Here is an 18896-nt window from a genome sequence, read left to right as displayed (position 1 = left end):
GTGCGTGTGTGGTCATCATGAAAAATGTATCCATAAGGAACACACTTAAAGATATGATAAAATTAACTTAAATTCAAGCAATGTACAGGGAGGTACTGCAACATTATTAAAAATATAAACTGTTTTTAACAACTAGAGTATACTAGAGAGCCTAGCTTTACCTTCTCTTATTCCTTCATGTTCACTCACCCACGATGACTGCTATCATCTAAACCCAAATACATGCCGATCTTAACTCTTATATAGGGTGATGTATGCAAAAACAGGCTTCAGTTGTGGACATCATTTAGATTGGCGGTTTGACCTATGCGGACCTGTTATTAACCACTCGTGTGTTATGGTTAGTGTAGTGTAGCAAAGTCTGCATGTTAAATTTTTAAAAACCCTTTTAGTTGATATTTATATTCTAGTACAGTATATAAAGAATCGTTAGAAAGACACAATTGTAAGTCTACTAGAACTGACATGGTAAGCGCTACTTTTAGTCCACACAATATCTAAGCACAGTTATGCTATGCGCTGCTTACACTATATAGTATACCGTAATTATTATAAGAAGCATTAGCTTATGTCAGAGCAGATACAATATATAAAACATTAGGTTACGTAGGACCCAGTCCTAAAATTCTAAAAAAAAAATCTACATTTGGGACCAATACCTTAATAATAACATTTATTTAGCAAAGCAATATGGCAATATTCTCTAGTTCAATTTCCAATCAAGTTTTTAATAGTTGACTGGCGGTATATTCATCAACTTTGTACATTACAGTGCTCACAAACACTCACTCCATGGCGCTTTCACTTTATGTGCACTATATAGGTCACATGGTGCTTTTTCAATTGCATCTTTTTTTTCCCCACTCCGATTGGAAATATAAGAATATGCACATCTGTAAAAGCTTAGGAATCGTTAGGCTTAGAAAATCCAAAATCTATTGCAAAATTTATTGCGGATGTACATACAGTACACAGGCCTCTTTACAGCGTGGCAACCAAAAATCGGATGCTGAATGTTCCATTATACATATTGTTTGTTTTCAATCTGTCTAATTTTTATGTGTTTTATGCCAATAATCATCATCTATATCTTATATAATTATACCTGTTAGCTGAGAAAATATTCAGAAATCTTTGCGGAAACTAGGATTTGAAGATTGGTTTTGCATCAATTCGTTCTTCATCGTTCTTCATCGTAGTAGTACCCGATCAGCAGGAGCAATCTGCGAGTGGTCATAGCAAGAGTTCACCAGCCTAGCCCTTTGCGCTCGTCTAATTGGAATTTTCATTGATATGGAAATTAGCAGCTCATGTATGCATGACCAGTTCTTCTATTAAACACTACAGGCGCCGAACATCATGAATTCACTAGCTTGCTAGCTAGTTTGTTTCCATCCTTCTTTTCTTAACTGAGTCTGTGTTAATCTCAAATAAAGTTATCTGTGGTCATCTCGAATTTTGTAATTTGATGACGCTATCCTTGACTCTGAACTTTTTGAACAATCTTATTTTGTGTTTAGACAAGACCGAAATAAACATGGGGGTGGGGTACAGTACTTATAGCTGTAAAACATTATCTAAACCCTACAGCAATTTTAAATGAAAGTTTTTCTAGGGCTGAGTTTGTATGTGTTACTTTTTCTCTTGATAGTTTGTAACATTGTATTAGGTTGTTGTTATAAATCGTTGTCTCCTGAGGAACAAGAAAATGAAGCCATTATTGAATCTATTACTCTTCTTGAATCTTTGCAGTCATCTAATCTCTTTATACTAGTCGGTGATTTCAATCTTCAAGTAGTTTGGGATTGGGTTGATTTAAATCATAATGGGCTAAACACCCAAAGTAAACTTTTCATTGATACTGTACCTTTAGTAGCGCTGGTTTTGAACCTATAAAATGCAACCTACTATTTATCATTGGAATGGTTATATGACTATTGGTAGCAATCCTGATCTTTTACTGATGAATAATATTGATTGTATTGATAGTTGTAAAGTTACCCAAGGATTAGTGATGACTGATCATTTGTCTGTTACTTGTAAATTTAAGTTACCTAAATTTAAACCTAAGTTTGTTACGTAAAATTTATTGTTATGGCAAAACTAATGAAATATTATTGCATTCGCTTATTAACCATTCTCCATGGAACTTAGCATATGAAACTAGTGACATTAATGAGTCTTGGGATATATGGTCCAAATTATACTTTAAATAATTCAGCCATCCCCAGTAAGATGGTAAAAGGGAAACCCAGAATCTATTTGGTCTGCATTAAGTCAACGACGCATGACTGGTATGCCTAGTTCATATAAGGATAATAAACAGGTATATATAAATAAGTTCCAAAGTGCTGAAAAATTTAACTCGTTCTTTAAAAGTTGCTTTAGTAATCCTACCACACTTAATATGGATTGGTCGGATAACAATGTCCGTGTCAGCTCTCACAACCAAATTGATGTTATTAACTTTACTCCTGATATTGTATGCAAGGCTATTGGTAATCTGAAAAACAGTGCTCCTGGACTCGATTTTATATCGGCTAAAATGCTTAAAACTGCATCGCAATTATTTTCTTATCATGTGTCTGATTTTTTTAAGGATTGGGGATATTGGATATCCTATGAGGACCGGATGGCCGAATTTTGTTTCTCTTAAAAAACATTGGAAAGTCATCGATATGTGTTTTTTCTTTAAATTGTTCAACAGCCCAATTATTAACATGTTTGACTTCATCCTTAATGTAAGAAAATAATATCCTACTCTTTGTAATAGAAATCCCCGATGCAACGAACTTGCTCATTCTTTTTGTCATAGAATTATTGACTGTTGGAATTGCCTTCCTTTACATGTGCGTAATGGTAATTTTAATTTATTTAAGAAATTTGTTAAGGAATCGTTCATATAACTTTCTTGCTTGACTATACGTTTTGCTGATAAGTGCCAGCGTTGCCAGCGATAAAATTTAAATTATGCCGTGGCCTGGCTCAAATTATGCCAGATTGGGCCAAATTATGCCAAATCTGCAAAATGTGGCTCTAAACACCGCCACCAACAATTGCAGGCCTACTCGCGCTAAATATACACCCATAAAGGTTAAAAAAATCTATATATTGCCCAAGCAGATGATTTTTGGGAATCGGGGTCGGCCGGGATTTGTTTTTCTTTCTTTTTTTTTTTTCTGTCTATAGGCCTATACAACAGGCCTTACAAATAATATAGGCCTGAATTTTTTTTTTTTTAAATACAATTTAAGGGTATGTGATTGCACCACGGTCAGCCCGCCCACGACTTTTTGGCCTATGAATATTTTGGGCGCTGGAGCACTGTCTTTTATTGAACGGTTTGTAATTTTTTACATATGTCAACGTTTTTGAAAGTGAGGGGGGAATTCATAAGGTCGAGTATGCGAGCGAAGTGAGCATCTAGGCTGGGGCCAAGGGCTCCTGGTGGGGGTCCAGGGGGCGAAGGCCCCTGGAAGCTACGAAAATTTTACGAAGTAAAAAAAGTAGAATTTTATAAGTTAGTTTATTATACAGTAGGCATCAAGCTACTGTAATATGATTTCATATTTGTTGTAATTTCCAGTGGCAGATCCAGGAATTTGAAATAGAAGGGCCCAGGGAGGGTATCTTTCACAGATAGAAGATCTATGCTACCTCAGCCCCAACCATGGTGGGAAGAAAATTTGTGATTATGGCACCTCTAGATGGCTGGAAATTGCACTTCCAGACATATGAATATAGTTATCTATATATCTCCATTTTTTTATTGAAAAAATTAGGAGGGCGGGGCGGGGCGGTGGGTCCCCTTGAATCCGCCACTGAGTACTTCAACAGATGGAGAATCTATACCACATGAGCCCCACCATGGTTGAGGCTGAGGTAAGAAAATTTGTGATTATGGCACCTCTAGATGGCCGGAAATTACTCTTAGACTTAAAATTTGAATATAATTTTCCTTATATCTCCATTTAAAAAAATTGAACAATTTAGCCTCCCCCTCCCCTTGAACGCGCCACAGATTTCTGAACAGTGTTGAAGTTGAGATTGCTTCCACGACCTCAATGAATTATTTAATATGAGGGTTATCCTTGATATGGGTTCCCCGACGAAAACTTCACTTTTCCCCCGATGGATAAAAATTACCCTTCTGTGTAGCTCAGAAATGATACTCCAACTGTGGTGGGTCCAGGAAGTCAAAATAGAGGGATTCAGGGAGAGTCTTGCGTAAATAGAAATTATGATTATGGTACCTCTAGATGCAGGAAATAGCACTCTCAGATTAAAAGTTGAATACAATTTTGTCTGTTTTCTCCATTTTTTAAAAAATAATTTTGGGGAAAAAAATAGGATGGGGTCCTGTGCTGACTGGGTTTCCCCTTGAATCTGCCACTGTTCAATATAACACTTGACATAGCCTATAATTTTGTTTCACAAATGATTAATTGCTAATGTCAAGCAAAAGATTTTTTTTTTTGAAATATTTTTTTTTGACTCAATACAGTTTTTACAACCTATGACACATTAACTACATTGTACTGTAAATTCTGTAGTTAACCTTCAGACAACTTTATTTAAAAAAATAGCCTAATTAAGTATCTTATTGTTTTCGTTAAATTAGACATTCCCTATGACTCTCATGCAATCTCCAGGTCACCCACATTTTCAGAAAACAACTCCAAAATACCAAAAACAGCTAATTTAGGTGCTTTTGGGTACCAATAATGAGTATTTCTGCATCAATTTTTCCTTTGTGTGTTGATTTTATCAACGATTTTGGCATACAAAAACTTATGTATCTGAGTGTTGCTGTCACCTTGAAAAATTAGAATGCATATTAAAAGAAAAATTTTCTGGGGCAGGTGCGCGCTTTACCAGGTCATTTTATGGTAGATAAACCTAAGCTACAATATTAGGCCCTAGGTGGAAGTCAAGTTTTATGAGGTGTCAAATTGAACAGCAATAAGACATCAAAAAGACTCGGATGTGAATATTTTGTTGACATGAATATGAATTTTCAGTCAGACGAGTTTGATTTTTGTCGGACGACAGGTGCTACAGACTAGCCTGATGGGGTAAATGACTTCCTCCTCATGCCGGAACATTAGACCCTGTCAGACATTTGTACCACCGCCCCTAGAGAAAAATGATGGGAGCAAGTATAAACCAAGTAAATAGGCTTACAATAAAAAAAAAATAAAGGCTGTAGCTAAAGAAGACATAACAAAAATTGGAAACGGCTATTGGTCCAGTCCTAAAACAATTCCTAATTCCAGTCCTATTCCAATGATCCATACATACACAAACAGCTAATCAGCATTAGAAACTGTTGACTGGTGTAACAATAGCCAAACTGTAAAAAATATTCAATTCAATCATTCATTATTGTATGTTGTATCTTTGCCGATGATGTTGTATTTATGTTCTAGCCAAAATACTACTACAAATGATACTATCACAATAAATTTTATTCAATCAATTTCTTTATCATATATATTTTTTTACAATTCTCAATTCAAAAATTGATTTAAAAGGCGTCAATTACTCTACAAGCAAGCTTTAAGTTTTGATGCCCTACAAAGAAAGAACAATAATAACTACAAAATCAAAATAAAAAGATAATAATAGAAGACGATTCATTTATAAATCACGATTCTTAAAAAGAGTGTAATGATAATATGATAAATACAATTGAAAAAAAAGTAAAATTACGACCAAGTAAAGTAAAGATTACCAGTTTTATCTATATTTGTTAAGTAGTCTGTTAAATGTATTTCTCTTTTAAATAAACTAATACTTTGTAGATTTTTTATATTGTGTTCTAAGCCATTCCATATTTTGGCACCTCTATAGCTGATACTGTTTTGTCCCATTTTTGTTTTCATTATACAGTGGTAAAGTTTTTTCTACTTCTGGTTCCATAGTTACAGTATGTATATCTTCAATTGTGCGAACAAATGTATTAAAGGTAATAGGGAGCTGTTTATTATGATACAGTGCAATATGTTTTGAACAATGTACAAAAGTGGTATAAGGAGAACAAACTACAATAAATGCAAATAAAAGCATTGTGATGTAAATTAGTATTGTAAAGTCAGTGGTAATGTCATCTCTTTTATTTGCACTGAATTTCCCTATTCTCAACTGATCACATTATCTTTAATTATTATTTTACTTACTTTACTATCTACTCTTTTAGATATTTGTAGATATTTATTTAATAGGATTTTTTTTTTTTTTAATTTATAGAAATGCTATCTCTTTGCCCTAATCCATACCTTTTTGGCTTATCTTGTTTTTGTTTTGTTCCACTTCTACAATACTGTGTTGCGTGTTCTAAGGAGAATCCGTAACTTCTTACATTCTCACAAAAGTAAAAAAATACTTTGGGAGGGGGATATTTGAAGTATTTTCACATTTAGCTCTGCAGGTTGGTGCCCGGACCATGAAGGTTATCTTGATCAAATGCCTCCAGGACCAAATGTTATCTTTACACTATTAGCAAAACAGTAGTACATTTAGTGGTTTGGAGCAAGCAATATTATATTTATGTATTAAATTGTGATGTGCAAAAAAAAAAATGCCTTCGGGTTAAAGGTCAGTGACTCCGACTGCCGGTCGTGCAATTTTCCAGCTCTGGGGTCGGGAAGGGGGAGGTCACTGGGATGAGTAGAGAAGATTTTGTGATTTCGTGAGGAAGACGAACATATAGATGAGGGAAATGTGTGCTTTCAGGGATGTTCTGTGTTCTGAACATCTTAGTTGTTTTTGAATTTTATTTGTTTTTTAGTTTATTTCATTTCCCCTTGTGATTTTCTACATTTTAAATTTCTTAGTTTGAGTTTCATTAATTTCATATTGAATATTTATTTTTAATAAAATAAGGGTTACTCAGGGGACTGACATGGCTATTTTGATTGTCATTTCGCTTCTAATGAGGCATCATTTCCTAATAATACTTTGATGAGGGTGGGGGGTGTTGGATAGGGGTGGCCTTGTCAATTGCTTAAGTGACATTTATTCAGCTTGTTTTTAAGATATTGTCTTCTTAATGTACAGTATGCTGTTTGTAGTTTTATTTGCTGTTTATCTCATGTTTACTTTTATTTTTGGATCCACCTTTATCATGTAAAATGTGCCACTGTTTCAAAAGTTTAGGGTCCGAATAAAATATTATCCCAGAATCCTGAAGGAAAATTATGGTGCTCTTTACTTTATGTGGATCTTATATTTGATTCATTATTACACAATGCATATTGCCTACCCACAGAACATTATTGTTTGATTTTTCTTATATTTCATTCATTTGTGTGTATGGCCTATTGCCTACAAACTTCTGTGTATTGCTTTTATTATTTTAATCATACCTTTTTACATTATGTCAAGGACCACTGCAGTGTTAATATATTTTCTCTTTTAGTGGTAAGCTTTCCTTATTGAATGTAGTTTTATCCTGGTTATGTTAGGCAATATAAAAATTGCAAATATTAAAGCCACATTCCCGGCAAAATCTAATTTTTATATGTATAAATAATATAAAGTAAATGACAGCAACACTTTTGAGACAACAATATAGAATTTAATTTCTAGCTTTCGTCCACACAGTGGACTTCATCAGGAGACTGTACAACAGATGGGGGCGGTCCTACTACAACAAAGTATGCAAAGAACAGTGTACAAAGCATTCTACTGGTCTGCCAAAATAAGCAATCTTAATAAACATTATTGAATACTGTATGTATATATATTATTACTGTAGCTGCTTTAATATTATCTATATTTTTGCTTCATATACTGTATTTACCATACTGTATTTACTGTCACTTAGCTGTTTTTATCCAATAAGTAATATAGATACATTAATTAAGCTGGAAACCACTAAATGAAAGATGGAGAGAACATTTACTTGTAGTTGTATTTAAGTGTTTACATATGGTAATATGCACCATCATATCTTCAATGTTTATGTTTAATGATGGTGTCCATCCCAAATGCACTCAAAGTCAAAGCAGTAAAAACCTTTGTATTACTAAAACTGGAAAATACTCAAGGAAAACGAACCTTTCAATACCGATCAGCCAAACTTCGGAATAATCTACCAAATGAAATCAGAAAAAAATATCAACAAATATGACCATAGTCAAGTGCAATATACCATTTGTGCTAATATATTTTAAATTAAATTTTTATTATCAGGTTTTTTGCAATTTGAACTTTTCATCAATTTTTGTGCCAATGTTTAATTTGGGTTTTTCTCTTGTATTTTTGATACTTTTGTGTTCTGTTTTATAATATTTTACTTCTGTTTATATAAACTTTGTTTAAGAAAACTGGATCATTTTGAAAAGCAATACTGCGTTACTGAAAATGCTATCCAGTCGAAAGAAAGAATAATACACAATACCTTGGACACTCAACTGTATGAAGTATACCGTATACCAGAATATACACAAAAATCAGCTGGAGAGAGCATTCCAAAGGATGCGATCTACAATCTCTGAATTCGCCTAGTAATGAAAAAGTCGTCAAGAAAATGGTAATCTCCTACCTACGAGAAATAAATAGGCCTAGTCTCTACTTCTCCTTTTTTTTTTATTTTTTTTTTTTAGGTAAAACAAAAATTTATGCCAATTTTTTTCTATGGTATATAATAATTACAGTAAATGCATATTATATTTATTTCCTTCATAAACATATATATGTATATACCATACAAGATAAAAACATTAAAATTGAAAGAAAAAGAAAATCCATTGAAACAAAGAGTATACAGATTGCTGGTGAGTGCGCAGGCGGGCATACCAAAAGGAACGGAGTTCCTGTACAATAAATGTTTGGGATCCACAAGTAGCGTTGCCATTTCTGGCATAATTATGCTTTTTGGCATAATTTGGAGGCCACGGCATCTGGCATTATGCCGCGGCATAATCTAGCCGATTTTAGCATAATTTCATGTTTTTTTGGCATAATTTCTTGTTTTTAAAAACCCAAAATTTTGGGCAATCTCGCACATATCTCGTACATGTATTGTATCATCTTGTACACATAATGGTAACATGTAATAATCACTGCTTCACTGCTACCGGGTGTACGATAGCAGCGTCGTCGCCGCAAGTAACTGAGAATTGACCAATTATGTTGCTCCATTTGAGAGATCAGGCAGCTTATTGGACAGAATTGAGGACCAAGCTCCCTTCTTAAGTAACAGTTCACGATACTATAGGAACACCTTAACAAGGATATTACTTTTAAGATGTTCCACTTGTATACAGTATAATCAACTTTTTACTTCTTTTTTTTTTGTTTGTTTGTTTGTTAATGCCCTATTTCAAACAATTAACTTGTAGGCTAAAATAGCTAAAAACTAGTTTGTATCACTACAGGAAGGCATTTAGGTCTGGACCGTTGTTCAAGACAGTAAAAAATACTAAGAGTTTTAAGATAGCATATCATGCTGAACGGGTGATATACATTTAGTCACCGGCAATTTACATACATACGGTAGATAGGCTAGCCCTACTTACAGTAGCCTTTCAGACTGCCCTTACTGAGACTCGGACAGAATAGGAACACCAAGCTCTCTTCTTAAGTGACAGTTCACACTACTATAGGAACACCTTAACAAGAGTATTACTTTTAGATGTTCCACTTGTGTATAACCAACTTTTTACTTTTTTTGTTTTGTTAATGCCCTATTTCAAACAATTCGTAGGCTAAAATATCCAAAAACTAGATTTATATCACTACAGTAGGGCATTTAGGTCTGGACCGTTATTCAAGACAGTAAAAAATACTATGGGTTTTAAGATAGGCATATCATGCTAAACGAGTGCACAGATATAAACAGTATAAAAAGCAACGGCAAACACCTTGTTTATTTGCACCTTATAAATTGGCCTATTATTATTACTATTATTATAAAGTATAGATTTTTTTTTCATTTTCTAACGAACATTACAATTTCCCTTTTTGAGTTGAGCAACCAAATGTTGATTGGAATGTCTGTATACGTGCATCTGTTAAATTTCTTTGAAAAACCCACCCTCTTGCATTGAAAAAAAATTGCCTGCATTCGTGAATTCTGTATTTAGGTATATGGGGTAGGTAGGCACTCTTAATGGTGCGACGTTCTATTTTGCTTTTCTAACCACGAAGATGTATAGTAAGTGTAACTGATTGGCTTACAGTAAACCTTCAAACTAGTGTAATATAACCACATTTAAAAACTGTAGTTAGGCTAAGCTACTGTAGGCCTAGGCCAGGTAGGTTAAGACAGGCCTAGTTGACAGGTAAACTATAGGCTATAGCCTATAACTAAATATTAATAATGTAATACATGTACCATACTCACATTTCAATTAAAATCATGTTATCTTGTTTTTGTTTTCCATCGATTGTTGGCAGTCTCCCTGTCGAGAAAGATTCACATGGTTGTTTGTTGACCCACACATGACAGCAGACCTGGATTGACACGATATGTGACGGTCCAGTATATTACTACGCGTGTGATATAATTGACTGGATTGTATTGCGAAGATATTGTAAATAATTGAAAATTATAGCGATACAAAATAATAACAACATATAAGTATTGAGAAAGACATATTGGCTCATATCTGTGAGAAAACATTGAAAGAGGCATGAATATCTGGAGCTACTTTGTTTACGCGTATGCATCCTTCTGAAATGACATTGTGAAAAAGTGCCAGCCGGGACTAATTTAAATTAGTTTTTTATTAATTATTAATAAATGACGTGATTTTGGAAAACACCACATAGCCTATTACCTGCCCAGCACCAATCTGAACATTTGAGCTAAAATTTGGTTGAAATCGGTTCAGTAACAAAAGAGAAAATTCGGGACATACAAACCCCAATTTGCCTTTTATATACAGTATATAGATAGGCCTATACAGAATATTGTTATATGAAAGAAAATTTTCATTAAAAATCCAGATACACTACAATAATACACACATCTGCATGTTGAAGAACATAAGACAAAATTAAAAAAACAAAAACTCCTGTATAAGGCAGTAGACACACGCTCCCGCTGGGAGCCTATATTTCGACAAGGCCGTAATTACAAATCAAAACAGAAATTAAAACAAAAAGGTAAAAATAGACTAATTACAAAATAAAATCACATTGGGGCCTACTGAAAAGAAACATAATTACATTAAACTGAATTATCTTAAATACACTTTTCATTTAACTATAATACTTTTAATTAACTTTTATTTTCGTTATAAAATTGGAAATGTTATTTGAGTTATTGAGGTCATCACTAAGTTCATTCCTTAATTTAGCCCCTCTGTATGATAAGCTATGTGTTTTATAATCTGTTCTTGGTTTGGGTAGTGTTAAATGATTTTTAGATATGGTGTTATAGCAATCATGGTGTTATAGCAACATACTTTAATATAGAATCTGCTTGTTAGGTAAGTTGGTGCTAAATTATTGGAAATTTTTAACATAGTGATGGCCTCATTCTGATACAGCGTCCTCTCAAGGTTATCTAAGTTAAGGCTTTCTCCTAGTCCTCCTAGTTATTATTTTGGCAGCTCTGTTTTGCATAACCTGAAGTTTGTAACTTTGAGATGCATTTGAGTGCCCCCAGACAACATGGCAGTATTCAAAATAGGGAGAAATTAGAGATCAATACATTGTGCATGAAGTATCTTTTGGTAAAATAGAATTTGTTTTTTTCAGGTAGTAGAGTCCTTGCAGAGCCTACCTTTTACATATTCAGTATAGTCATTCCAAGAGAGGTTATCATCAATTGTAATACCAAGGTGTTTGCAATGCTTTACACGTTTGATCTTTTGCACCATCAATATTTAAATTTAAGTTTACAAGAAGTACAGTACCTATGACCATATACTCACTTTTCTACTTTTGTTTCTAATGAGCCATTTTTTAATTTTATTTAGGTTAACATTGAGAGTTTCAACTACAGGTACAGTACATCATTTATATTGTCAGGTGAGTAGTATAAATCTGCATCATCTGCATACAAAGAAACTTTACAATTTTAGATATCTTGATACAAATCATTTATGTACAGTAGAAATAACAATGGCCCAAGGATAGATCCCTGTGGGATACCACAGACACTATTACATTTTTTTTTCAGGAAACACCATTGACACTTGTAATATGATTTCTATCATGCAAGTGTGCTTAAACCAGTTTATAACATTTTCATGAAGGTTAAATGATGGTAGTTTTTTAAGTAGAAGCTGATGGTTGACAGCGTCAAATGCTTTTTTTTTTTATCGATCATTACAAGGCCTATGTACTTCCCCTTATCAATGGATTTGAGCCAGTCTTCTGTCAGATTTAGAAGACCTAATTGATGTTCATAGAACATACTATAAGAATGTACTGTATATAGAAATAAATTTGTTCGAAGACCACTCTTTCAAGAATCTTAGGACAGAGAGAATTGAAATAAGTCTATAGTTGCTTTTTTCTGTTTTGTCACTACCTTTGTGGATTGGACATATTTTAGCGCTTTTCCATGTGACAGGGAATGTTGATGTAAATAGATATATATATTTATTAAATCTAAACCCTTTGTCCAAAAAGACAAATAACAGATTAAAATATCAATACTTTATTCAATATTATGACCATTATTTCTCACAATTTTTCTGTATATAATTTGAATGGTTTCATTTGACAATCTGGTGTGAACAAATTTTACAAACACATATTTTATAATGATATTCTACAATCAATGCAAAATTGAATGATCATTTTTTGTGTCAGTTCCCCCTCAGGGGCAAAGACACTATGTTGTCATCTGGCAGTTAAAGATGCCTGAAAGGGTAAATCCTGTGGAGGTGTATGATAGGTCATGTGTCATCTTAAGTACCATATTACTGTACAAAAGTCATTAAAAAATACAACACCACACATTTCCTGATAACCGAATCCCATGTGGAAACTTTATTAGTAAATATAATACAAAGGTAGTATAGGGCATAGACACACACTCTCGCTGGGAGCCTGTTTTCTTTCTAAGTTGAAAAAACTTTATAATTGTGTATACCGTAGTTTCATATACAGTATACTAAACTGCTTCTTCACATAGGTTTAGGGTGAATGGTTAAATATAGCTTATAAATTGAGTTTGTCATGTAAATTTTAAAATTATAAATATAATATGTTGATTTAAGATCTCATTTGAAGAATAATGTTGGTAAGATAAAACATACTGATGTGACTGTTCTTTATTTTCAGAAATGAAAGCATACAAGGTTTGGGATTTATCAAGACAGAAAAAAAAAACCGTTGTTGCTAACTCATTGGATGAAATTATAGAAAAAGGTAATGAGTGAAATGTTTAAGGTAGTGTGTGTCTCAGTACATGATTTTAACATGAACCCAAATGTTTCTTTCCAATCATGTGGCATATTCCTCGGAAATATAAATGTATACAGTAGGTAGGAGAATAACCCATAACTTAAAGTCTCAATTGTGCTGAATTGTGTGAGTGGTCCATGACAACTGTGTTAGTCATGGAGAGGTGCATCATTAGCTCTCCATCAGATGTAAATCTTCTACCATCCATCTTCCAGGAAACGATGGACCAGCTGTTGGGGAAATGATGATACCACTGCTGCTAGAGTGTAGGAGAGATTGTAAAAATGTACAATGTTATTTAGGCGCTCGCAACCGCCACTGGGTAGTTGTAATTGACTATATAACAGCAAGATTTGTGTTTTACTGATTGTTGATGTTGAATAATATTGCAATGCACATTACATGGTTGGCAGATATTTACTTAGGTGATACTTTGGGAATGGTATTAGTTACACATATTTTAATTGGCAAGAACATTTTTCATTCATTCTTTTTTTATCTTGAATATTCAAGACTTATTTGTACCTTGTTAAGCAAACTTACTTTTTTTAAGATCGTCAGAATAGAACAGACAAAACAAATACTGTAGTTTCTTATTTAGCAAGCTGTTTTTGCTAACATCTGGTGGAAGAGAAAATAAAAATAAAATTATATTGATGAATGTATTTTAAGGTAGCAGCAAATGTAATAAAAATGTTAAAAACCCTTTCTTTTTCTGATACAGTATTTTCAAAATTTTGTGGCACCCAGTGCGCTAACTGGTCAAAAATAGAATTTTATTTCAGCTGGTGGCAGGTTTGCGAACAATTTATAAAAGAAGTCTTTCCCTATACAAATTAAGCAATTTATAATGATAGTGGTGGCTATGCTGATAATGAAAACTGTATTCTGTTGCTGTAATAGTAGAAAATTTTTGCAGCTGCAATCAGTCATTCTTCATGACAATTGTTGTGTATGATCTATTCCTTCAGTTCTGCCATTGCAGAAACAGATACAGTATCTATGTACACAATCATGTTTTAATGCTGTTTTAAAGTTGTGTATGCAAGTGAACAATAACAAAATAATACAAAAAAAAAATATTTTTTATAGGATCGGAGAAGCTTGACCTAAAGAATGTTGTAAAGGTTGTGACTGAAGAGGATGGCACTGAAATTGATGAAGAATACTTGGCACACATTCAAGAACACACAGTATTTCTACTTCTGGAAGAGAATGAAGAGTGGATGAAACCAGGTTGTTAGTAACAGTAGAATTTATATAGTGTAATAACTACAAAAAAAATTGCAAATATTATTCTAGAAAAAAAAATCAATAAAATTACTTTTATATATTCACAGGCAAAAATGCTAGTATGCAGTCCCCAAAGAAACATAAAAAACGAGGAAGACCTCTTGGACGAAAAAATAAAGTTGAGGATGAGGATCCATCTGTGAGTATAGCTTCTGGAAGCTCATTTGATATTTCACAAAATACATCACCAAGACGATCTGGCCGTCAACGAAAAGAAAATAGTCGCTATAAAAATTATGAATTTGATGAAACTGCAGATCTAAAACAGATCAAACAAACAATTGAAAAAGCTGTTTTAGATGATGATGAATGCACAGATAATGTTAATGAGGAAGAAAATATTGTGCTTAGTGACCAAGATATAAAGAACAGTGGCTTTGGTGAAGACACATTAGAAATTGTTGACAAAATGGTTGTCAGACATTCAAAACGAAAGCAACAGAAGAAGAAATCTTCCGATTTTGTTCTTGGAGAAGATGCAGATGCAGATAATGATGTTTGGATTGAAGATGATGTTGAGGAGGCAGATGTTAATGAAGAGGAATCTCATAATGATCCAAGAAAGAAGCGAATACGAACTCGTCCTCCTTTACCATTGTGTGAGGAGTGTGGAAAACAGTTCCCAAAAAGATCTCACCTCTACCAGCATATTCAGAATGACCACAAGGTTGAAAATGCTTTCAAATGCTTTGAATGTGATGAAACATTCGAAGACATTGAAAAGTGGAAAGAACACGAGGAAGTACACAAAGTAAAAAAAATCACATGTACTTATTGTGGGAAAAGTTTCTCTACTAAGACAAAGCTGAATGTTCATTTGCGAATACACACTGGAGAACGACCTTACAAATGTGAGATGTGCCCAAAAGCCTTTGCAACCAACTCTACATTTAACACTCATATGAAGATGCATACAGGTGAGAAATTGTACACCTGCCGTGTTTGTCGTAAGAAATTTGTGCAACGAAGTGGGCTTAGAACCCATTTGTTAACACATAACGAAGATAGACCTCATGAATGCTCTTTATGTAACAAAACATTTGCATTGCCCATTTATTTGAAACGACACATGTATACACATACTGGGGAACGTCCATGGAAGTGTACTATCTGCCCAAAGTCTTTCGCTAAAAAGTGGACTCTTGATGAGCACATTAAAGTGCATAATAAAGATCGGAAATTTCCATGTACTTTCTGCGACAAGTTCTTTTATGGGACAGGAGACTTAAAAGTTCATGAACGTATCCATACCGGAGAGAAACCATACCCCTGTCCAAATTGTAAAAAATGTTTTGCAACTCTTACCAAAATGAAAGTCCACCAGAGGGTTCATACAGGTGAGAAACCATACAAATGTAATTATTGTGGAAAAGGGTTTGCAACAAGCTCCACAAGACATGTGCATGAACGTATACACACAGGAGTTAAACCATATGTATGTAGCCATTGTGGAAAAGGGTTTACACAATATGGTAATTTAGACAATCACATAAAGACTCACACTGGGGAGAAACCTTTTCAATGTACAAATTGTGGTAAGACTTTTTCTACTCGTACAAATTATGACAACCATGTAAAGGTACATACAAAGGAAAGACCCTACAAATGTCAATATTGTGAACAGGCATTCTTGAGCCAGTTTAGACTCGATGCTCATGAAAGAAAACACACTGGAGAAAAGAAATACAAATGTGATATATGTCAGAAGCAATTTGATGTACCTTCCAAATTAAAAACTCATGTGCGATCACATGATGCCCCACGTGTATATCAGTGCAGTCACTGTAGTAAGACTTTTGGAAACAAGGCAGGATTTGTAACACACCTTAAGTCACATGGATCAATTGTTCATGGGCAGTACCGGTGCAATATGTGCAGTACATCTTTTCATGACAAAGCTGCTGCTGATGTACATATGCAGATTCATGCAGCAGCAGAGGCTCTCATTCTCCAGATGCAACAAGAACCTCTACAGGGTGGGTCTGGAGAGGAGGAAATCATCAAATGTGATGGCAAAGAACGTCTTCCGCCTGGAACTGTCCAACAAGTTGTTCTACAAGGTGAAGGAGGTGAAACAGAAACTGTTCATCTGGTCTTAATACAAGAGCAGTCATCAAAGGATCGTGGTGATGCATTGGATGCTATAGGTGATGAGAAAGAGCTGGCAGCTGTTGCAGCTGAACAAGAAGAACTCGCCATAACTGGAGACCATGTTCAACGTGTCATTTTGCAGCAGAGTTCAAATACTGTCCACAATCAGGAAAGTCTTGAGCAAGAAGTACTTCAACAGTTAATGTTGCAACAGAATGCTGTCAACCTTGGCAGCTCAGAACAAGCCACTGGGGATCAGCAGTCACAGCTTGATGTTGTAACTGGTGAAGCAACTGATCAAGCTTTACACAATCCTTTAGGACAAAGCTCCTCTCAAGAGGAATTCGGTCAAGAATATCAAATAAATCGAACAGAGCTTGTTCATGAAGAGACTTCACCATCAATTCAAGTCAACTTGCTACAGGAAACTCATTCTAGTGACCAAGAACAGCAGATATTTCACATTGTATCAAGTGAGCAAAACTCCGAAATCCCAGTTAGGCAGGCTCTTATTCAGAGCTCAGCTTCAGGAGAGGTAATTAGAACTGGTGAAGTTTATGCAGATTCCGAGGTTCCTACACAACAAATCATTATTCAGGATGGAAATATTCCAGCAGAAGCATCTGCAGCTCAACTGTTGCAACAAGTAGCTCTTCAGCAGGGTCTTTTGCAGGGTGAAGATAGATTAGTGGTATATCAGCAGTCTGACTTACCAAGTGATGATGTACAGCAGATTGAAGAGCAAGACTCTTCTCAGGAACCTGTTCACTTGTATGTGATCCAAGAACATTTTGTAGAAGAAGAACACAGTGAAAACTGATGATGTAGATAGTTGTTGAATGTTATAAACAAATTGTCCATTTGAAACATACAGTATTTCAAAATTAATTACATTAATTGAATTGTATGAAAGCTATAAAAATGTAAATCAATTGAAAATTCGTAGAATTGGTGCAGTGAGGCTGTTCAGGCTTTAAATGTTAAAGGTTATTGGTTGCAAACACTGACAGCGGTGGCGCCGGGGGCCTTGGCTGTCGGGGAATAACCTCAATTCGTCAGGGAGAAAAAGAAATGATATGCTTTTCTACATATAATGAGACTCTAAAATTGATTAAATAAACCTTTGAAACCACTTTCAAAAGATTTTGATCGATGCCCGGCCAAGCCCATTTACTCTCGTCTCGGACATGGGGCCCCCCCCCTGTCGGGCAAATCCTGGCGCCACTGGCGAATTGTTACCTTTTCTCAGTGGCAAGATGTTGAGACATGGAATGTTTTGGTATGTTTGTAATACTGTACTGGGGTACTTCCTTATAATTGGCACTCCCTCATCTTTGGTGCATACAGACTTTGGTGGCACCTTGTAAGTTTTAGTTAAATTTCTACTGCTTTATTTGAATAATCATCCCATCTATGTTAGATGATCAGCAATGTTAATAACATAATAATGCACTGAAGGCCTACTGTTCATCAATCGGAGTAGAAGTACTTCAAAATACTGATACCAGAAAATCATTTATATTCAAATATATTTTATTCATAAACAAGAATACTTTATGGAAGCACTACTGGTGCATTCGTATCACTACAACACTTGTGATGTGAGTTGGAATCTAGTTCCAAATGTTGGTTGTATAGCTTGCATCAAGACTTTTTAAATTTCTGACTTGCTGTTGATGCTGATTGTTCCTGCATACCATTTTTTGTTATAAAACTGAATTGAGTTGTTTTCAATCATGAGAAAAATAAAACCCTCATTTTATTACTTTTGTAATGGAGATTCAAATTTCAATGGTGAAAGTGTATTGATTTGAACGCAGCATGGTACACTCCTGATTATAATAATTTTTAAAAACATCACCCAGATTAACTAATATAATATGATCATTCTTAAAACTTAATCAAAGTTGTAGACAAAATATTTATTCAAGAGTAAAGCCCAACACCATTAAAGCAGTTAAAGTAAACAATGCAAAAATAAATATTACAATGGCATTGTACTTTGTTCTATCACAACAGATTGATGGCTTCACTGTTATTTTACAAATTAAATGTTTTAAATTACCATATTTATTCAAAGGAGGTGTTTGTTTTCTTTAGTGTAAAGTGGAAACATATATACTAGATTAAACGCCCCTTAA

The 18896-nt window shown here is 34.3% G+C and overlaps 1 protein-coding gene across 4 annotated transcripts in view; it reads left to right on the top strand.

Moving 5' to 3' along the window:
* LOC117115297 (zinc finger protein 84-like) overlaps window positions 1–18125 on the top strand; it is a 21268-nt gene extending 3143 nt beyond the window's left edge. Inside the window, exons 1-6 of one of the 4 annotated variants that reach the window (XM_033259028.1) lie at window positions 8273–8536; window positions 11713–11795; window positions 11934–11985; window positions 13249–13335; window positions 14464–14610; window positions 14712–18125. In XM_033259028.1, the coding sequence (XP_033114919.1) occupies window positions 13251–13335; window positions 14464–14610; window positions 14712–17575 (3096 nt within the window). In that variant the 5' untranslated portion in view covers window positions 8273–8536; window positions 11713–11795; window positions 11934–11985; window positions 13249–13250 and the 3' untranslated portion in view covers window positions 17576–18125. Of the gene's footprint in view, window positions 1–8269; window positions 8537–11712; window positions 11796–11933; window positions 11986–13248; window positions 13336–14463; window positions 14611–14711 lie in introns of those variants that run through there. The other 3 variants (XM_033259025.1, XM_033259026.1, XM_033259027.1) reach the window with 3 other exon arrangements.
* The last annotated feature ends 771 nt before the right edge of the window (window positions 18126–18896 follow it).

This window comes from Anneissia japonica, unplaced genomic scaffold, assembly GCF_011630105.1.
Source record: "Anneissia japonica isolate Jap-2015-1 unplaced genomic scaffold, ASM1163010v1 scaffold287800_len1627635_cov199, whole genome shotgun sequence".
In the NCBI taxonomy this organism is placed as follows: Eukaryota; Metazoa; Echinodermata; class Crinoidea; order Comatulida; family Comatulidae; genus Anneissia; species Anneissia japonica.
This window is presented reverse-complemented; position numbering and strand designations above follow the sequence as displayed.